This window comes from Mya arenaria, chromosome 4, assembly GCF_026914265.1.
Source record: "Mya arenaria isolate MELC-2E11 chromosome 4, ASM2691426v1".
NCBI lineage: Eukaryota > Metazoa > Mollusca > Bivalvia > Myida > Myidae > Mya > Mya arenaria.
In genome coordinates, this window is record NC_069125.1 from 3,939,380 (window position 1) to 3,963,137 (window position 23,758).

General features: G+C 33.7%; 2 protein-coding genes across 4 annotated transcripts in view; one reads left to right on the plus strand and one right to left on the minus strand.

Moving 5' to 3' along the window:
- The first annotated feature begins 817 nt into the window (after positions 1-817).
- Positions 818-10,025, plus strand: LOC128230167 (dynein light chain Tctex-type protein 2B-like). Of its 2 annotated transcripts, XM_052942219.1 has the most exons (4): positions 818-848; positions 4,266-4,367; positions 5,002-5,025; positions 9,470-10,025. In XM_052942219.1, the coding sequence occupies exons 2-4, from the start codon at positions 4,272-4,274 to the stop codon at positions 10,016-10,018; spliced, it is 669 nt and encodes a 222-aa protein (XP_052798179.1). In that variant the 5' UTR covers positions 818-848; positions 4,266-4,271; the 3' UTR covers positions 10,019-10,025. The 2 variants fall into 2 exon arrangements, with proteins under 2 accessions (XP_052798179.1, XP_052798181.1); XM_052942221.1 differs by lacking the exon at positions 5,002-5,025 and having other exon boundaries at positions 829-848.
- Positions 10,026-15,012: 4,987 nt separating this feature from the next.
- The window catches only part of LOC128231395 (tetraspanin-1-like), a 43,845-nt gene continuing 35,099 nt past the window's right edge, over positions 15,013-23,758 (minus strand). For both annotated transcript variants that reach the window (XM_052944171.1, XM_052944173.1), the window contains exons 9-10: positions 21,592-21,675; positions 15,013-20,091 (exon numbers count right to left, since the gene is read on the minus strand). In XM_052944171.1, the coding sequence (XP_052800131.1) occupies positions 20,029-20,091; positions 21,592-21,675 (147 nt within the window). In that variant the 3' untranslated portion in view covers positions 15,013-20,028. The remainder of the gene's footprint in view (positions 20,092-21,591; positions 21,676-23,758) is intronic.

Here is a 23,758-nt window from a genome sequence, read left to right on the forward strand (position 1 = left end):
ACTTCTTAAATATATCATTTAACACGACTGTGCTTACACTACATGCATTATGTTTTAGTTTTGAGATCAAATGGGTTTTAAAAGGACATGATTGATATTTTTGTCTTAAATTATCAATTTGTGAAAAAATTGACGTAGAAAACTACTGTAAATAGCAACAAAATGCTCGTGCGAAGTTGTTTAATGACGTCATAAAGTGGAGTAATTTTAAATCACTATTGACGTCATAGTTCCTCTAAAATCGGGTTTGTTACGATTATTTATTTTCATTTTTTATTAAAAGTCTTGCATATTTATATATTTGATTGCGCTTTATTGAAATGGGATTATATATTTTTAATAAACCAAAAATACAATAAAATAAATAAAAAGTGGCGCGTTGTTGCACGTGACTCGTCTTACATGGGGTGTAAGACGGACTTTTCCAGCACTGGACACATGACTGGAAACACGTCTGGTATGCAAGAAATATTATTCTAAGACTAGATCTCAATGCATGTAAGTGCATGCGTTGCGAATCGATTAAAGGCCTGGATTTATAAGCAGGGGATATTGGTCTGAATCTTGTTGCATGATATTGTTTTCGTGATATCCTCACTGTCATGTTTTAAACTTTAAAGTCATTTTCTTGTTCAAATTCTGTATTATAATACAAATTATATCAATAATTTGATCAAACAAAATTGTCAATTAAAGTGCAATGTACATGACGTAGTTGATGTCCCTTTAATGCAGAAATACCGGGTTTACGTTTACAGCCTGCATTGATACTTGGAAGTTAACATTGAGATAAAAAACGTCTTAAGGGCTTTGGATCTTGTGGAATAATTGTCCAGGACATTTGCATCGTAAGTTAATTGTTTCTTTATTGTGTTTGTGATTCGATCAATAGAAGTTTCTCAAAGAAAATACATTTAATATCTATAAAAATGCGAATTATATATTTTTAGTTGATTTTTTTTTCTACTTTGTGTTACTTGTACTATGAAAGTTAATTAAACTCTCAAACTTATAAACGAAATAGATCGAATTACAACCAATTTCACGATTCGATAATTTGTTTAAGTTTACACATTTGAAGAACTCTGGTTTTGTTTGTTAAGTGGAAAATGTCGTATTAAATGCGATAAACTAAATTTTCAGTCGCCCAGTATATTTCTCTTTTTCTTTCTCTCTAAACATTGTGCAAATATATATACATGTAACATCATTTATATAAAATCAAAATAGTTATACAAAGTGTTTGCCAACATCTGTTTAAAAGTTTTATTAATATTAATTAGAGATAATTTGAATTTTAGCTTGAGTACTACTTTTTAATGGATAGTTAATAATTGGGAATTAAAGTACATTATTGACGCACGCTGACGTTGGCGTACTTAATGAAACGGTTTTTTGGGGGGTTTGACGTGGGAGGCCTAGTAATTAATAAAATTATTTTAAAGATGCACTCTTACTCCAAAACAAGATTTACCACTATTCATACACTTGCTTGTGCAATCATATGAAAATACCCGATCTTGTTTGCGCAATCTGACTAAAGTACCCGGTCGTGTATGCGCAATCTGACTAAAGTACCCGGTCGTGTATGCGCAATCTGACTAAAGTACCCGGTCGTGTATGCGCAATCTGACTAAAGTACCTGGTCGTGTATGCGCAATCTGACAAAAGTACCCGATCTGTTTGCGCAATCTGACTTACGTACCCGATCTTGCTTTCGCAATCTGACTAAAGTACCCGATCTGTTTGCGCAATCTGACTTAAGTACCTGATCTGTTTGCGCAATCTGACTGACGTACCCGATCTTGCTTTCGCAATCTGACTAAAGTACCCGATCTGTTTGCGCAATCTGACTAAAGTACCCGATCTGTTTGCGTAATCTGACTTAAGTACCCGATCTTGCTTGCGCAATCTGACTCAAGTACCCCATCTTACTTATACAATCTGACTAAACTACCATATATCCGATCTTGCTTAAGCAATCTGACAAGCATATTCAGATAGATACGTTACTCAAGTAGTCGGTCTTTTTTTCGCAATCTGACTTAAGTATTCGATCTCGTTTTCGCAATCAGACTTAAATATTCGGTCTTGTTTTCGCAATCCGACTTAAGTATTCGGTCTCGTTTTCGCAATCAGACTTAAGTATTCGGTCTCGTTTTGCAATCAGACTTAAGTATTCGGTCTTGTTTTCGCAATCAGACTTAAGTATTCGGTCTTGTTTTCGCAATCAGACTTGAGTATTCGGTCTTGTTCCGCAATTAGACTTAAGTATTCGGTCTAGTTTTCGCAATCAGACTTAAGTATTCGGTCTTGTTTTCGCAATCAGACTTAAGTATTCGGTCTAGTTTTCGCAATCAGACTTAAGTATTCGGTCTCGTTTTCGCAATCTGACTTAAGTATTCGATCTGTACGTATGTTTAAGAAATGAATTAAATCAGATTGCACAAACTCCAAGCCAGACTGATTGATACCGTAATTTCAATGTTTGTATCACACAAGTCTCCTGCAGTGTAAAAATTGAATTGATATTTTTAAAAAGGGCACGATATATTTTGTTTTTGAAACGTTTCAAACATGCAGATGGTGAAAATGAAGATAACATGGCCATGAAATACTGCTCTTATTCACAAACAAGTCAACACAGAGAGATAAGGTCATACCAAACAAGGCAATCTGAAAGCTAATTTATTCGTACAAATTTAATAAAATTGCCCAAGTTTGACATCTTAGAAGCAATCCTTAATAATTTAACACTTACATTTTCAACAGAGCGCACCGACACTCGTAATGGACAAAGGATCTTTTAACCTCCTTAATTGCCCTAAACATTCGGCTTGAATAAAACACTGTCATTAACCTTTACGTTTAAGAAATTCGATCTTTGTTACAAGATTTCTCTCTATCGGAGATGGTTACAAATCGAATTTAGTCAAACAAGCTGTGCCAGGAGACGATGTTAATTAATTATTGATGCTGTTTAGGCCGAGTTGAGCTAGCATTATAGAACTGATCATAGAAGAAAACTTGTTTAATTATGAGTTACGGGAGTATTACTATGAAGGTAAGCCAGTATTTTTGCGGCATTCAATAATTGCACTGATTGTGCACTGCTAAATGTTACATCACATTTTACCAGGTGGGGAAACTTAGTTATAATTCCGTTATTCACTATTGCGACATGTAGAATCTCATGTGACTTACATTACTTTTATTGAAAATGGTGCTCAAAACTGGTTTCACAGTGGGTTTTTTTATATTAAATGCAAAAATCGTGAAATGTTTTTGTAAAATATGTGGTACAATGACTAAGCTATGGTTATTAAATATATGAACAAAGAATATGGGGATAACCAAATGGCTATTAAAACTATTGTTTTAGTTAAAATAGACCGCAGACTATATAGACCTATTTTTATTACTGGTATTTCATTTATATGATGGTTTTGCGTGAATATGCATATTAAATATAACAATTCATTAAACTGCATGGTTGTGCTGAATAGGACCATCTTATACATGCACGTATCGTGCGATCGCTTATTCGAATAATTATATCTGGAATGGTATTTAATATTGGTCTTAATTGCATCTAAGAACGATGTAGCTAATCGGATTACTTGTTATTAAAATTGACCAATAATGTGAATAAGTCAATGATGTATGACCATAAGGTTGACTTAATTTACATAATGAATACCACCTATGAGTAATCATACTAATCAACTATTTTGAAAATAAAGCGTTCAGGCAAAGTGTATATGTTTTTTGCAATATATTTTAAAGCTACACTCTCACAGATTGACCGTAATGACAGCCTTTATATATATATTGTCTTGGAATCAGCCAAACTTTGTGTTAATGCCTGAAAACCGGTGATATAAGACTGCTGAAAAAAGAAAAAATCGCAGTTTATTTTTAATATTTACGCTCGAAATTTGAAACTTTATGTTTAAAAGCGTTACTAACTCTTTAAGAAAAATGATTTTTTTCGGCAGTTTTCCAACTAATCAAGACTAGCTCGACTGTGAGTAATCTTATATGACTAAATTGATGCCAAAATCAGCTGTTTTTGAGACAATAATACAAAAAGTTGTCAAATCGGTCAATGAGACTGTGAGAGTTCAGCTCTAAGCTAAGAATCTTGCTCTAACGGTATGTTTCCATACGATCATATATAAGATGATCATATAATATGTGTCCGATAATATAAAAATATTTTTATACCACATTTTTCTTTGAAAATCATAACCTTTTTGCCACAGACGAGCATGTCTGCCAACGAGCGGTTGACGATCCAGGCGCTTAAGGATCATGACAAAGTCCACCCCAAAATGTCGGCTTCCGGTGCAACTCCGGTAAAAGAGGTAAGTCGTTGTCAAACCATTTATTACCAAAGATGTTCCCTCCCCTCCCCACCAGCCCGCATGACTGTCAATACCATGAACTCGTAAAATGCATTCGTTAGAAATAATGATAATGTTCACGTTAATTTTAATTTAAGTGACACTCGTATTTAAAATCAATACATAGTATTACATACTCATGTATAACGAGCATAAATTTTGAGTGAAGAACCTTTAACTACTTCCTAAATAATGCATTTATGGACAATATTTATCACTGACAACAATATTGTAATCGTCTTTTTAATAGCTGCAAAAACACAAACATTAAATGAGTGGTGGGTCCTAAAAGATTTGAAATGAACAAGTAACGTCTCATAAGGTAGAAATACCGTGTATTCTTCAACATTGTTTTTGATAATTATTTATTATTTTTCGGTATGTTAAAACAACTGTACTAAGTGTGGTACATCTTATTTGGTAGTTAGAGTACATCTTTCAAAGAACCCTGCTATAAACGACCAATTCAAACAAAGACGTCTAATATCACTGAAGAATCCGGATTATAAGGATGTCCATATTTAATTGTATTTACTATTTGAGAAGTTTGAGCATTTTGTGTGTCTAATAAAATCCCATTCGATTGTGTTTTCAGCCACACGGTCCTACAAAAGCAGCGGTTAGTATAATCCGTGTACATTGTAAATCTAGTTCTCGTAATACTAACCAGCATTCAGAGCTCTTCGGCCATTTTACATCGAAAACAACATTGGATGTGAGCCGCTATATCTGTTGAAGTAGTTCAATAAATCTTAATGATATGATGAAGAAGCAGTTTAACGTGTATGTTGTATAAATTAGTTTAAATTGATTGCCAGTGAAGTGTATTAGTGCATACATAATTAAAATTCATAAGAGGAACGTCATTAAGTTTTACTGTTAATTTGATATTACTACGCGATCTACTTGCAGCGTAGTTAAATGTATAGCATTCTGACAATGTATACCGTCCATATACATCCGAGGTTGTTTTCGGTGGAAAATTGCTGAGGAGTTCCAAATGACTAACCAGAATAAACAAGTATACTTGCATGAATAGCAGCATTTACAGCTAAGTGAATTGTTCATTGACCAGAAGAAAGTGTACCAAACATGAACAGTACCACTAGCGAACCAAGGGGCGCTCCGATCCCGTAACGCGTCCAAGTTTATTGCTTGTCCTAAAAAGTGAAGGATATTAAAATACGCCTTAAATGCACCATTTCGAAATAGCACTTGAAAAACAAATGAGGGAGTAAGGCCACCCCCAACCCCTGTGAACATAGGCTATACTACTACTGTAAGTTATGAATTAATCATTCAAATATTGACGAATTGCACAATGATGACGGCGCTTGCTTTTCAAGTTCTGGTATTCCATATACAACTTGAGTTATTCTTAAAGTTAATCGTAGCGTCATACATCATTGACTTCATTCACTCTATTATTCAGTTGGTAATAAAAAGTAATCCGATTAGCTACATCATCCTTAAATTTAATTAAGACCAATATTGAATACCAGCCACGAACTAGCGATAGGCTCAGTGACCTTTGGTCGCATTTTAATTGGATCGATATGCTGATAATCCACGTTCAAATTATGTACGGTTCAACCCGCATAATTAGCTTGAGCTGATTAAGAACAACCCGCAGAATATAGATCATTTTATGACGGGGTAAAGTTATGTAAGTGTGTAATATATCCCACAGAGATTTGAAAGTACATGTATGATAGAGAACTTAACATCTGCCTCTGGGTTACTTTAAGTAGTTGCATGTGGCCTCAGTTGAGTAAAATCAGTATTGACCTTGAAAATAAAAAAACAACAACAACATTTAATTCATCTGGTTATTAAGTCGTGGAGGACAATACAACCTTTAATCGTGATTTGTGGACGATATTTCAACATAATTGTCAAAGCTAAAAATCCACTAGGGTTATATAATCGACGTATATCTATTTTTTATGATTATGTTAAGGGAAAATTCTTCTCTTGTCAATTATATAACCCTGGTGAATTTTAAAGTGAAACTCTTATTTAGAATCAATACATACACATGTATGACAAACATAAATATTGATAATAAGTATGGATTCATGGCAAATATGAATTACTGATAACAAGACTGTAACCGTGTAATTTATAGCTGAAAACGTAAAAATATGAAATGCTTGGTGAGTGCTAAAATATTTACTATATCTCATAAGATAGATACCGTGTTTTTTGCCCATTTCTTTCAAATTGAACTCGGTATCATTCGTAAGAGCCATTGTTTTCGACATTTATTCATCCTTTTTGGTATATTTAAACAAATGTACTAATTGCGGTAAATCATATTTGTGAGTAATAGTGCATCTTTAAGGTTTGAAAATATGTTGCAATATTTCTAATCATTTATAAACATCTGAGGAATAAAAACATATTACAGGACGAAGTCGTCCATCGGATAACTTCCCTTCGTTTTTTTTTCTTCTGTTCTTTTTTTTACATTCGTATCTAGTTATTTCTTGTGAACAGAGTTCACATATTTTAAATATGCTATATATCAATGCATCAACTTCAGAAATGTATCTGCTAAGCATTACAGGTAAAATAAAGTGAAGTAGACACAGAAACGCTAATCTTCCTGTTCGAAAATGTGTTTGATGTTAACCAAATGGTTATTTAATTCAACTCTCTTTATAATCGTTTATTCATGCTTGTTCAAAGGTACAATTAAAGCTATCTGCAGGATTTGATATAAAATTTGACACGCAAATCACGCATGAAATTAAAGCTGTATAACTTAAATATTCAATTGTATGCCTGTTTTCACCACTCAAAGCTGTACTCTCACAAATTGACCTTTTGAAAAAAAAATGTCTTGGAAATTGCCAATGTTTGCATAAATGTCTCGAAACCAGTGATACAAGACTGCTGACAAAAATCAGATCACAGATGATAATATTGACGTTCGAAAGTTTATATTTGATGGATTAACCTTACAAACGCTTTAGGAAAAATGTAGTTTCGGCAGTTTCCCAAACAATTGAGATCTGTTCTGTTCTGTTGTGAATTATCTTATTTGACTGAATTAAAGGCATTGATACCCAGCTCAGCTGATTTTGAGACATAAACTACAAAAATCAAAACTGTCAGTCTGTGAGACTACAGCTTTAAGTTAAGTACACTGCTCAAATGTGTTTAGTTGCTTCTTGCTAAAATCGATGGCACATTGCCAAATTAACGGACACAGTATCTATAGTTCCATATTTCATCAGAGTCATACCCAGGCTACATTATATTTCATTTCATGAAAATATACGATAATTTATTTCACGAGGGAATGCAATGGGGTCCAGCCATAATGCAACTAATAGTCACGAGCAGACCATCTCCTTCTTTTAAATAGGACACAGACCAGATTTTAAGGTGCCACAACTACTCGTTACGGAAGCTTGGGAAATTCACTGCATCTTAAATGATGCAGTTGCATATAAATAAGATTTTTTAAAATATTTTTTTAAAAGATGCGTGGGTTGTTTGTCAAAAAATATCCCTGGTTTAACATCTCAAATAGTCGCGAGGTGTGGACTTTTGCGTAATGCAATTTTATTTTCAGGGATACTAGTGATATTTAAAGTGGATAACAGTGTCTCATTTTCACCATAAAATCAAATTTAATTCGGTAAATGGCACGAGAATAAACACTGGCATGTTTGCTTACTTACTGCGGTTATATTTTACAGTGGCACTTGGCTTAACTACTTCTACTCAAAAAGGTTTATAATGGGCAATAAATCTGTTTCACATTTGGGTCAGAAACTTTAATCGTCTGGGAATATGTACATTTCGTTGATATCATATTTGCAAAGAGCCACTTCGTCATTTATTGCCACGTTATGTTTTTTAATGAAACTCTCATAACAGTATTGTTAAACAGTGTCACTATGAAACTTTCTGATGTTTTATGTTAATCGAATTGTTTACAATCAGGCTAACTCAGATTATTTTGATTACCCGATCCGTGTGGACGAATATTTTATGTCAGATGTGGTATTTCATTGCAATACGAGTGGATTTAACAAGAAATAAAAGCAAAGAATTATTTTAAAAAAATCGTGTGGCAAATATTTGATTGCAAAATAGGTTATACCCATCCTTAAAGATGGCTTCATAAATTCAAAGAAAATTTCTTAAAATCAAGAATGCTAAAGGGAAACAGGAAAATGTGGAAATAATACATTTGCAATATCTAGCGTGCTAGAGCAACCACATTACCACAAACAATATAAAACGAAAATCGGATTGAATCTTATATAAAAGATATGTGATATTTTTAACATAATTCTGTTGAAATAAGTTTGAAATACATTACCAGAAGAAACAAAATAGCTAAGAGAACAAAAAATCAAATTGGAGCAAAATTAAAGGACGAAGTCAACAATGTCTAATCAAGTGATTGAAGGACTTCCGGATCCGTTGTCATGGAAACGGTTAAAAAGACAGGTACCATACAACGGCGTGTGTGTTATGCCATTGTTTCAAGATGTGTTAACATGAAATTGTATTCAAGAATGTTACTTAATAGTATATTTGCAAATGCTATTTAGTAAGTTAGCATGTGTAACCTGGTTACATGTACGTTAATTAATTAGAAATGCTGTCTGTACGCATATAATCTCATTTCATATGCTGGTTAAGGTATTGTAACATGTACACACAAAAATTAACATTTCGAAGCATTATGAAGATAAATTCTGTAAGTTTCAATTTGGGTAGGTTTTGTCGCATTTAAAAGGCCTTTAATCATTAAGCGTCAAGAGATGTATTTATTCTCAACCTACGTCATTTCCAGTAAGGGGCGCAACTCTTATGTGCCAATTTAGCGATTAATTGAAAGGGTGTATAGTATTTCGCTTTATGGACACATTCTAGTTGATGGATTGAAATGCTAGTTGAAATGGCCCATTACTCCGTTACATTAAGCCACAGCATAAATGTTCATGTGTACATCATCTGCTTGGAAATGATATCTTGTGTTTCCAAGCAAACACTAAGCGTGAAAGGTTAACACATAAAAAATACATGTATATTTCCAGAGTTCCCGCATTTCCGTATCGTCCCGTCGGAGCCACACGAGCGGCGAGCAGACTTCCTCTCGATCCGACAAAAACAGCCACCCGCCCACCAAACTCAACTACTTCAAGTTCGTTCTAGCGACCAAAGCATGGCGTCAACAGGCCAAGGACCGGAGTATACGGAGTGAGAAACTATCAAAGCCGGTGGTTAAATACGAAAACACGTATAAAACTGAGCCGGAAGATGGACAATTGTTTGCCCCGGGACGTGTGGAGCAAATGATAAAAGAAACGCTCGAACACAGGCTGAAAACTGTTAAATACAGCTCGGATAAGTCTAGAATCATTGCCACAGAGCTCACCGCGGATATTAAAAGCAAGGTGAAAGCAATGGGCTTCCCGCGGTATAAAATCGTGTGTAACATTATTATCACAGAAAACAAGCGGCAGGGACTTGAAGTGGCCAGTAGATGTATCTGGAACCAACAGACGGACAACTTTGCTTCCTATACCTACAGAAACGCAAGCTTAATTGCAATAGCTAATGTGCACGGAGTCTACTTTGAATGAAGTCTAGTCGAACGTTACATTTTATCATGCTTGTAATTTGGCTTATACAGTCGAAACCCGTTGGTTTGAACTCGCTTGGCTCGAATTCCTCGTTAGCTCGAACTAGATGTAAAGGGTCGCTTTCTTTATGCTGAAGGTTAGCATTCCCGCTTGGCTCGAATTTTCCAAGGGTCGAGGTATTATCGCTGGTCCCTTGAAGTTCGCGCCAACGGGGTTTGCTTTAGTTGTATTCCCTCGCATTTTTTTGTCTGTGATAGTACTTCGTATATACATGTATAAGTGAATAAACGGGTTCGATATACTCCATCCATATTCTAGTTTGCTTTAAATAGTTGCTTTTTTATCAGACGAAATGCTACAATTACATTATAAAACATGATTTCACCGCTTCGTCTTAAATGGCTATAAAATGATTCTTCTTTATTTGCATGAGTAATTATCTATTTTATTTAATGCAAAATGTATGTACAATAATAAATTTATATGACTCTACAGTTATCTATTTTTAACATAGAAACGAAAGAAAAACAATGCAAGAAAGACAATATAAGGTCGATACAGAACATAAATAATTCAATTTGAATGGTTTGAAAATATACGCCAACATGATACATGTGTCCTGTGCCAAGAGTTCCTTTAAAGTATACTCATTCGGAATGTATGTATATATTATTAAAAGTACATTTCCGGCTTGGCAGTTATTTGTTTATATTTCCTTATACATATTACCCTTTAATACTCGCCAAAATAGATGCCATCAATTCATCACCCAGTCTATCAGCACTGCCAGTGCTTTGATTTTTTTTTCCAATTTTTACTCAGCAAGAGAAATAATAGGAACAATAAATTACTCAAAACAATTAACGATTAACTTGTATTTATTCTGGTACTCAATATTTATGTTTGTTGTACATGTGTATAGAAATAGTGCATTAAACTTAGATAAGTTGTCCAAATGTTATCTTTAGGCTGGTTGGCATATTTAAATGATTTTATTGGCAAATAGTATTGTTGGGAAACTCTACAACACTTGAAATAATCATATTGGCTAGCTTTGACCAAGTTAACCAGTCGATTTGGTTAACAACCGAGTATCAATAAAAGAATTGTAAGTTTGGCATTGAGAGGCAGAATGGCATGTGTAAATGGTTTAGAGAAGGTTTTTCGGCCGGTTAGTCACCCTGAATTCATGTGAACTTGATTTCACAGGAATGAACTTAATACAATTAAGAGTTTAATTGGTCATTATAAACTGAAACTTGAAATCCCATTGTTCATTGTAAAATTAGTCAAATAAAAGAGATCGGAAGCGAACTTTTTAGATCTCTGATTGTTTAAAAGTTGAATAACATTATTTCTCCAAAAACGATTATTCAAGATAAGTAATTCAGATCATCGTTTAAGGGTAAACACAACGAATTAAACGCTTTAATCGTTAACACATTGTTTTCGGACTTGATTGTTCTTGGTGTTATACGGTCATGCTTTGATTTCCTTCTTTGCATTGAGACCTGCTTAACAAAACTTCATTTCGGATCGTGCCTAAGTGCTGACCAATTAGCTGACGATATGGAAAAAAGGGATACTGCTGACCATTTGCTGACCGATAAAAAAGGAAATTCTTACTAGTGAAATTGTAGTAGTATAAAGAGTTATTTTATGTTTAATTGTCTATTATAAGATTGTTTACTATAATATATTCATTTTAATAATGATATGTTATTACAGTTGATATATTTTTGTAGTGTCAGCCGTATAGGGCACTTCAAACAACCTCGCTGTAGAGCTAGCTTTAATGGCAATGCGGTTCTGGTGTCTGCTGTAGGTCGAAATATATGGGGTTTCAAACTCCCGTTCGGGCATACACTCTTTCTTTCGCAATATTTTATATATGTATATTATAGGAGCGTTTAGTTGCAAACAGGCTTACTACCTTCAATTCCAAATACATGTATTATCAAAATATTCTAAACAAATATTCTCAAGAAATCAGTTTCTGTTGGTCATTTTTATTAATCACCTTCAATAAATCTAAAAATACAGCTACTGGCTGTCCGTTCCTTTTTGAGTGTGAAATATTGATGTATTGAAAATAGTATGTGTTAAGTAAAACAATGCATAATTCTGTAATACTGTACATGGTTATGATATTCCTTTCAGATTAATTTAAGGAGAAGTGTTTATAAACAAAAGTTGGAATGCTGATTCCACTGTTATTCTGCTTCTTGGGTTGCGTATTAACAGTTTCCTAGCTACATATAGGAACAGACAGTCCTTCATTTGCCATTCGTCGCGGTCCAGATCAATCGTCTTTAGCCATCGTAACATTCGTGCATATTAGTTTCTGTTCGCGTGTCCACGACTTCCATACGGAAATCTGTTGAAAAGCAGATAAAACATGGTTACGCCACATGCGTATGAATCCATATATATATTTCTTATGCTATATAAAGTAGTCCTCGTGTTTTGTTTATCAAACATCTCTGTCGGTAGATATTCTAGGTCGTTGGAACTCTTCGGACGTCCTCAATAGTCGAGGTTGATATTTTCAGGGCCGATCAAGTCAATTATTTTAAAAATAATTGACCCCTTTCCAGTCATTCATTTATTCGCCAACTTAAGGTCGTTGTGAGCTATATCATTCTCAGGAATATAATTAATTGCAGTAAAACCTGTAAAGTAATTCCATACTTCATCCTCATAGTAAGATCCTTGAAATGATCATCAAGGTACTTCCCTATATTTCCGCCATTCACATACTCCATCACCATAACATCAAGGGTAGGGGCGGACAAATAAGCGATTGGTTTGATGATGTTTGCATGACGGAGAGACCTTAACTGTTCGTACTCTCTGAGATGATCGCCTGCAATATCCTTTATTTACCAGAACAACAGCGTCATTGTTTCTGTCTTCGTCACCGAAAACTACACACGCACTGAAACACGCGCGGAAACATTCGCGGAAACACTCCCGAGTTTTTTTATACAAAAGTACATGTATTTCAAAATTTGCTCTTTTGAAAATTGCGGTCGAGTTATAATAATTGACGTCTTTAGCAAAGCCGCGTCATTTGGGAACTGGCTGTGATCACGTGATCAACTTGTGACGTCATTGGCGTTAATGTGTCTAAACATGCGATTCATTAACTCAGAACTCGAGAAGCATGAACCATTAGCACTGGATAGCAAGTTTTAACGCGGCTTAAACAGACGATGCAAGAAGAGGCTCGGATTCGGGTAACCTGGACCCATCATGTTTTCTTATTATGCGACATTTTCTCAGATTCCTGGTTTAGAAATCTACAAATGTTAACATTTCTACAATAACATACATGTAATGTTTGTATTGTGTTATAAAGTTGCGTTCATGCACGACATACATATTGTATGTATCTTTAAATAAAGTCTTCATTTGAAGCAAAATGTTTCCTTCCGACGTAGCATTTATGACGTAAATTATCACGTGGTATACACACGCTGATGAAAATGTGACACAAATGTCAATATGACTAGGTTTGATTACGTATCGCCCATCTCGCGTTAACGTGATAGTTGGAAATAAGAAGAATAAAAACGTTTCAGTTTTATCATGTACTTTTTATATGTCCCTCTAAGACTTCTTCGTATAATTTTTTAACGTTTAAACAGGACGTGTCTGTATTTACAACAAATACCAACTTCTCAGTCGAAAATTACTGAGTAAACACCCTTTAAATGTGAACTTAGGATGGGAAATCCAACGTAGGTATTTTAAAGTGACACTCTATTTCAAGATTAATACATATAATACACATGCACATATTCATTTTCATTGGATGACGGAGATACCCGCGCGAGGCCGTCGTTCTTTTCCGTAAACTTCTATACGCAATTAAAGCTGTGTATTGGAAAAAAATATCAGTGGAGGTGTCAGTGACAAGGGATTAGTGGCCGCTAATTAGTGATTATATGGCTTCATGGGGACAAAAATTAGTGGCCGTGGCCGCGTTAGACAGTTGGCCGCTTAATGCACGTACGTTATATAGTAAAAACGTACGGGGGGAATTTGGAGTGGCCCGTTAAGGCAGGTGGCCATTTAAAGCAGGTGACCGTTCAACCAGGTTTGACTGTATAACAAACATCTCTAAGTCTTGACTGATGAACCTTACATGTACTGATTAAAAAACACTTATATGGAAAATATTAATTACTGATAACAAGATTGTACCCCTGTATTTAATAACTGAAAACGCACAAATAGTAAATGATTGGTGAATGCTTAAAGATATACTGTGATCTTCAATAGTCTCATAAGGTACATGTAGCAATACCGTGTTTTCTGCACATTTCTTTCAAATTAAACTCGGTACCCTTCATATGAAATATTGTTACTGACATTTATTCATCCTTTTTGGAATATTAAAACAAAATTATTAATTGTGGTAAATCTTTTTGGGGAGTAAGAGTGCATATTCAAATGTCAACTAAGTGAAGGTTGTTGAGGCTAAAACAGGCTGAATCAGGACAAAGCTCATACAAAAATCAAACATCCTTTCTGAAAGCTCAACAGCCCCATTCGGAACTCCTCGGCCAATTTTATAGAAAACAACCTCGGATGTATTTGGACAGTTTACATACTAAAAAAGCGGTACGTTAAAGTCCGCTGCAAGTAGATCGCGTATTAATTTAATTTACCAGTACCAGTTAAACTTTATGACATAACTCTTGTGAATCTTCATTATGTTCGCAATAAAACACTTCACTGGCAATCAAATTAAGCTTAGATCAATAAATACAACACGAAAACACTACATTTAATTAATGATATATTTCAAATATTTACGGACTACTTCTACCGATGTACCGGCATACATCCGAGGTTGTTTTCGATAAAAATGGCCGAGGAGTTCCGAATGCAACATCCATTAACTGCAACAATGAGGCCTCCGTAGCATTGACAATGTATCATTCTTCTCATCACAAAACCAACTGTAAAAACAACAACAAAGAAACAAAGCTTTGAACAATTAGTAGTTTATTCTAAAATATTAGAAAATATACAATACCATACATTCTATAAACTATATAGCAAGAAACAATTTTGAAACATGAACCAGTAAATAGGCCGGAGGTCAACATTTAACATGAAGGAACTATTTTTCTTCACAATATTAACAACTTTTTTGCTCACCTTTTTCAAATATTGAGCAAATCACTTTCATTGAAGAAGTCAAATAGTGTTATTCAATATTGATAACTGTGCAATAATTAAGTAATTAATTCTTTACAAAAATGCTTTTCAACTCTTTGGAAGTTTAAAAATAGAACAAAATATATCAACAATATCGTTTTTCGGTGGCAAGATATTTAAAAGACAGTAAAAGAGGTAAAATGTCTGTAAAACAACAACACCTTCATTTTTACAAGGCACATTTTCACTACAATACAAAGAAACCCCACAGAAACACATTTCAACAATGTGCACTTGTTGGTAGTACCAGTTACATTGGCTTCATTATTCCTTTAACACAAAGATAAATTGTCAAATTATGGTTTAAACATCATCTTATCATATATTGTATAATTCAATAAAATTCCTTTCGAAATTCCCTCGCACGAAATAAAAATAAATCTGTAAAATTTACCACCAAGTTTTTTTATGAACATTTTTATGAACAAATCAAGTATATAGGGGGTAGTAAAGTATAAGAATTTCAACTCCAGGCTGTGAAACCAGTATCTACATTAAATTACCTTTATAATGTACATCAGATTCTTGAGTAATGAAGACTTAAAACAATGCACTACCAGAGAATGCACATGGTTTTATGAGGACAGAATTCTGACACCAACTCACTACAAGAAGTATGCTTTAAAGCTGCACTCTCACAGACTGATAGTTTTGACATTTGTTTTTATTTTTTGTCTTTGAAGATCCAAGTTTTAAGTCAATGTCTGGAAACCAGTGATATAAGACTGCTGACAAAAGATCAGCTGTTCATATTTATGTTTGAAAACTAATGTGGTATGCCTTAAATAAACTTTTCTGCAGCTTTACCAAACATTCGAGATTTATTCGATCCTGAGACAACTTTTCTAAAAAGTGTAAAAACTGACACTCTGTGAGATTGCAGCTTTAATGGCATATCCTAGCTATTCCTAACTACCAATAAATAAAATATACTTGTACCAATATACTTTTTGTCTTCTTATTCCAAGTTCAAACTTTCTGATTACTCACATGCGAACTGAACTACATGTATTTGTCAGTTTATAATCTATACTATATAGCTAAATTCAGACCCAAACAAAAAAGCGTACACAAAAATCCAAAGCTTAAATATATTTCTAACATTAAACATAAAATGTAAATATGAATGGTTAACGTTTAAAGCATATATAATATTTTAACAAAATGAATCAAATCGTTAAAACAATAATGAGGTAAGGTATAAAGGGAATGAATAAAAACAACGGGCCCACTGGGGCGATCAGAAAAGTTGCAAAAACTTCATCATTTCAGCCCCTTTGGGCCCTGAATTGAAACAAATCAAGCCTGTACAAAGCCTATGAGATTATTAACTTAAGAATGCACTCCGGCTATAGAGGTTACTCTGAATATAAAGCTTGCATTTTCTATATGATGGAGCTTATGATTATCGTACCCTTAACGATTAAAGATTGCACGGAAACTGGCTTTGAATAAATCTCTTCACTCAACATCAAGCTTGCACTCAAAATACAACGGATCTATGATAGCTCTTCTTAAGTCAGCCTCATATTAAAACAATCTATTACGTAACCATAATCAATTTATGGTTATGTTAACCAACTACATGCTTTAGCTTCGAGAACAAAATAGATGCTTTTATCTTAAGAACAAAATAGATACTTTTATCAAGATCAAAATAGATACTTTTATCTCAAGATCAAAATAGATGCTTTTATCTCAAGATCAAAATAGATGCTTTTATCTCAAGATCAAAATAGATACTTTTATCTCAAGATCAAAATAGATGCTTTTATCTCAAGATCAAAAAAGATACTTTTATCTCAAGATCAAAATAGATACTTTTATCTGAAGATCAAAATAAATGGTTTTATCTCAAGAACAAAATCGATGCTTTTATCTTAAGTCATCTCCTGACACGGTTAGTGGGAGTAACATTTTTTACCAAATAAAACAATTTCAAAAGCATAAGATGTATGGCACAATTAGGTTTCCTGAGCCATCATAGATTGAACAATTCTGGCCAGTAGACTTTGACTCAAGACTTTGGCTTGTATTGCAGTTTATTTTGTTTTCCAATTATAGATTGTAACCTTAATGTTCTGCAAAAAATGCATTCCTAGTTTATCATTGAAAAAATAAACACTAAAATGAGATTCATGTGCCTTTTGTTTAGCAAAATCTTAATTAATCCCTCAAAGTAATGTCTCATTTTCATTACATTATGTCTGACATCCATTTTTAATACAGACTGATTTTCATTACATTGTACCGTCTGATTTTCATAACATACCGTCTGATTTTCATAACATAACGTCTTATTTTCATAACATACCGTCTGACTTTCATTACAATCCATCTGACTTTCAGAAGAAAACGTCTGATTTTCATTACAATCCATCTGATTTTCAGAACAAAACGTCTGATTTTCATTACAATCTGTCTGATTTTCAGAACAAAACGTCTGATTTTCGTTACAATCTGTCTGATTTTCATTACAATCTGTCTGCTTTTCATTACAATCCATCTGATTTTCAGAACAAAACGTCTGATTTTCATTACAATCTGTCTGATTTTCATTACAATCTGTCTGATTTTCAGAACAATCGTCTGATTTTCATTACAATCTGTCTGATTTTCATTACAATCCTTCTTGATTTTCAGAACAAAACGTCTGATTTTTTAAATATTTTTAAGTTAAACTTTGATGTTCATGACATTCTGTCTTATTTTCATTGCATTATCTGTTAGATTTTCATGACATTATGTCTAATTTTCATTACATATCATATGATATACACAACAAATTGGAAAACTTTAACATATAGCTGCAAATGAAAACAGAATAAGATTATGTACAAAGTATCGCATGTAATAATGACTTTGTAATATAGAAACATAACATAAACTATGATATATATATATATATATATATATATATATATATAAATATATATACAATTGAATTTTACATTTCGTTTTTATAAGCACATTTATGTTTCAACCAAGACCTTTACAAGTATATGTAGGGTTGAAAAAGAATGAAACTACCTAACCATAACTATTACTTAACATTGATAAACTTGAACAGCCACAAACATAAATGGGTCTCAAAATAAATATGATAAAAGAAAACAATGTGATGAAATTATGACATAATTCCATGGCTACTTTTGTGGCAATTTACATTTCTTTTTTGCTTAATAAACCCCAAACATATTTATTTGATATTTGATAATCATTAGATCTTCTACATGACCAAACTAAGCTTAGCACTTGTCGTAAAACATTTTCTTATACCAAACTGAAACTGCCTCTTAAAAAGCAATTGTCAGTTTTATTACATCACTAATCCATTCAATCTAAGATTTATCCGAACCTTAACTTCAGTAACAAGGAGACAAAACAATGACTGACAATAATACTGAAATTGACCGAGTCATGGGATTGCTTTTAACAGAGAAGGATTGAATATAAGTGATAGCAATTTTATTCTATTTAATTGGGGTGTCAGGTGTTTTTTTCAATGACAAAACTGGTTTGTGTATTACATTTTCTACTGACTTAGCTGTTTTGGACCAAAAAATAAGAAACAAATTTCAGACCGATTTTCTAACCATTTTTTGTTCCTGAAATCGGTCTGGTGTGGTCAAAATCAGTCCAGATCGGCAAATTGTCAGTTTTCAGAAACCCTGGATATAACTCTACATTATTCTGAACACTGACTAAAACATGTACATGCATAACAGCCTTAACAGTTGCCTACTCTTGAGCAGAAAAATGTAAACCAATCAAATTGTAAACATGCCTTAAATTGGCTTTATTCAAGCTGATAAGAACGTTTTCAAGTTTCGATGTAACCTTCTGTAGATGTCATAAACTTTACATATTTACCTTTCCTATCGATCATGTAAATTAAGCCATTAATCCATAAATTGGAATTAAGCAATAATTTACGTTGTTAACTATTGTGATTTATGAGAAAATGATGCTTGAGTTCACAGAACACTGAATGAAAAAAGAACACATCATTTGAAAAGAAAATGTATAGAAAACAAACTATAGTGGTCATGTATACCTCTTTCAGACTAACTATAAAATCATGGATATAAAATTATCCTATTAAATTGCGGCAGAATATTCACTGCAATATATTTCTGATTACAAGACACAAACAACGATTACATAAGGTTAATTTTCTGTAGAAATGACACATTGTTCTCTTCAATAATTTGTTTTAACAGTTACTAATTTTGCCATAAAGAGAGATTCTTTTGTTCAGCTGTTAAAATAAAGAAAGTAATATAAATCAGGCAGAACCTGAGAAAAACCTTAAGGAAACCTTTAAATAGTTCAGGATTTTTTTTTTATTAACTATTTATGTTATGATAATATTGAAAAATCCATAATAACAACGTGTCAAAGGGTTATATTAGCCGATAAAAAATGATTTCAAATCCAAGAAACACAATACATACATGAAGATCTATTACTGACAATTTCAAAAAATATCAATTTTTTGCACTTCTGTAAGTTTTCAGGAACTTTTCCAAATCATCACTCCTGCAATATGGTCGAGGATAAAATTCAAAGTTGACACATTTGTGAATGCCTAAACAAGCCTGCTTTATCAAAGACTTAAAATTGATTTGATGACTATAATGACTCAAGAATATTATGTTTTATTATGTGGATATTGCCTTCAGCATATTGAGTGGGGTTATTATATAATAATCAATTTTGTTGTACACATATATTGCCATTTGGTAAGTTGAGCCATTTAGGGTGTTTTGGTGTCCCTAGTATTTTTCCTCTCTGTCCACTTGTCGGCAGAGGCAGATGGCTATGACCAGTCCAAATATCTGAAAATAAGACAATATTTTAATGAATAATATATGCTACTTGACATTTTTGGCCAATGACTTAAATCCATAAGACTTCATAATTTTTAATGCTTATATATGTAAAAGCTGCACTCTCACAGATAGAACGATTTTACATGTCTTTCATGTTTTGTCTCAGAATAAGCTGCTCTTGGCGTCAGTGTTTTCAAATCAGTCATATAGGATAACACATAATAGAACTGATATCAATTATTGGAAAACTGCCAATTTTTCAATTTTGTTAAGCATCAGTTATGCTTTTGGCCATAAAACATCAATTTTCAAGCGTAAATGTTAAAACTGCGATCTGATATTTTATCAGCAGTTTTATACCACTGTTTTTCAGACATTTACGCAAAATTTGGCTCATTCCAGGACAAAAATAAAAATGGTTGTCAAAAAGGTCAATCTGTGAGAGTGCAGCTTTAAAACCAATCTCTTCCCATGAATATTCAATGCTTACTGAAATAAAATCTATAAACTTATGAATTTCAGAAAAACAAGCCCAAAAAAAGAAAAAAATAATAACTGAATCAAGGTATCATTTTCCTTAATAACATTTGACTTAGCCGTTCAAAATGCATTGAACAAGGATATTCAGGCCATTTTATAAATGATTGTATCATATAATCAAATTTTCAAATAAATAATTATGAGTTTAATTCAAAATATATCCTGAAACAAAAAGTCTGGCTGAAAATATTACTCCATGCTTATAGAATGCCAAGTTAAAATTATATCATCAAAAAGAAATGGCATAATAATTTATAAACTATCACTATCTGTATCATATAAACTGCTACATTAAAAATTTACTATTTTACTCCAGAATTTTCTAAACGTAAAGTTTATATCAAAGTTATAAATTATCAATTGTTATGCCATTTCTTCTGATGATACAAGTCTGACAAAACAAGGAGGGCCTTTTTCTAATAAAAACTTATGTGTGTTTAATGTTAACTTGTATAAATGCAAAAAAATAAAAAAAATATAGCAAGTTAAATCTTAAATCCAAATTTAATTTCTGATATTTGCTTAGTACTCAGTTGACAATTGTGAATACACATCATGATCAAGCTTATTGACCAGATGGTCCAAGTGGTCGAAATAAGCACAAGCTCGCAAGCCCTGCACTAGTAAAATGCTTTCTGGGCTTGCTCAAATTCTGGGTTTTATACAGCAGGGCTTGTTCAAAAATGTAATGCCAAGCAGTAGTATATGAATTCGGGCATTTTCATTTAAAAGACTTACTTCAATGACTGCAGTCCCAATATGTTTAGAAATGTTTGTTCTATAAAGTTTTTTTTTTACTTACAGGAAATATGCCATGAAAATATCAATATCAATTGAGAATGTGTGTTGTTTTTTTTCATAAACAAGTGTTACTTCCCATTACATTTGTGAATACTATATAACAGTTATGATAAATCTTTGAGTTTATAACTCTTTGATAAAGAATTGTCAAAAAAGGGTTCCTACCTGAATGGCGCCTATACCCATGGCTACCCCAATGAGAATGGCCGTGTGCATCTTGGCCCAGTCAATCAATCCCTCCTTACAGCCCTGAAAACATACAAACAACAAACCCGTTTAATCACTGGTTTAACAGGACCATTTTTAAAGGTAGGTACACATTTTGACCTACAAAACCGTTTTAAATATAAACATGTAAGAAGACAGGCATCCATTACAACCCTCTGAGGGCCTTACCTAGACCATTTTAAAAGATGGGCACCCATTACAACCCTCTGAGGGCCATAGCTAGGAGATAAGCACCCATTACGACCCTCAGGGCCATAGCTAGACAATTTTAGAAGATAGGCACCAATTATGACCCTCAGGGCCATAGCTAGACAATTTCAGAAGAAAGGTACCAATTATGACCCTCAGGGCCATAGCTAGACAATTTCAGAAGATAGGTACCAATTATGACCCTCAGGGCTATAGCTAGACAATTCCAGAAGATAGGCACCAATTACGACCCTCAGGGCCATAGCTAGACCATTTTAGAAGATAGGGCAGCCATTACGACCCTTTGGGCTATAGCTAGACAATTCCAGAAGATATATACCAATTATGACCCTCAGGGCCATAGCTAGACCATTCCAGAAGATAGGTACCAATTACAACTTTCAATGGCTAGATCATTTAAGAAGATAAGCACCATTTACGACCCTCAGGGCTGGACCATTTAAGAAGATAAGCAACCATTACAACCCTCATTTGGAGTAGCTAAACCATTTAAGAAGATAAGCAGCCATAACAACACTCATTGAAAGTAGCTAAACCATTTAAGAAGATAAGCAGCCATTACAACACTGATCGGGAGTATATAAACCATTTAAGAAGATAAGCTGCCTTTACAGCACTCATCGGGAGTAGATAAACCATTTAAAAAGATAAGCAGCAATTACCACACTCATCAGGAGTAGCTAAACCATTTAAGAAGATAAGCAGCCATTACAACTATGATAAGCAGCCATTACAACTATCAGGGGAGTAGCTAAACCATTTAAGAAGATCGATGGTTAATACTTTTCATCATTAAAGAAGATAAACATCAACGGAAACAACGAGTTTCTTCTTGTATCAGGGAACAACGTTTGTCGACATTACCCCACCCACCATTTTAACATGGCTGGGAAACGTGGTCCGAAGTCTGGAATTGACCTAGATGAATTAGAGAATAGACTGAATCAACGTTTTGATAAACTAGAATGCATAATGAAAGATTGTGTAAAACAGGAAGAATTCCAACTTGCCAAAAGCAACATCAGAGTGTTGTTATACGAAAATGACAATGTGGCCCAATATACTAAACGGGAGAATATTCGCATCGGCAACTTCTACCCAGATGGAGACTTAACTGACTCTGTGTTAAGCATGTTTAACCATGCTATTTCACTGGAAAACAAAGCCATGAATGATGTTTCGCAGGAGGGGGAGGAGCTCAGCCAATCTGTCATTTCTCCCAGTACTCGTCAGACTGTCATCACTAGGGCTGACATAAGTGCCTGTCACTACACTAATCCCAAGTCGCGTGGGGCAAAGAAGCAGATCATTGTACGTTTTGTATCGCGCGAGCCAATCCGTACACTACACAGATTTAAGAAGAATCTCAAATCCAGTCCTAACCCGCACTATAAGAATATCTACATTATGGATGACCTGACTCCCTTGCCCATAAAGATTAAAGCTGTGGTCGCGAAACTTCCAGGAGTGGAAAAAACTTTTGTTATAAATGGTAATATCCATTGTATGTATAAGGGTAAACATTACACCCTGTCCTCACCTGATGACATCTTCGATCAGCTTGGTGTGAATGTTACAGATGATATGTTAAAGGACATGGGTCTGCAGAGATACATCTAGGATCCAGAGGAGGATGATGAAATCCCCGATGACTTTGTTTATGACAGTTATGTTAAAAGTTCAATTGTTTCTCCAAATTTTGAAAATGGTACAAGTAGTACTGTATATCAACTACATACTAGTTCTACTCCTAAACACGTAAATACATTATGTGCAAATATATCACAAATTGATAATCAAACTGTAGTGAATACTTCCAATTTTCATAAAAATGTTGATGATGCTTTCAATGCTGCAAATATTAATGTTACAAGTAATGTTGCAAAGGTTACAA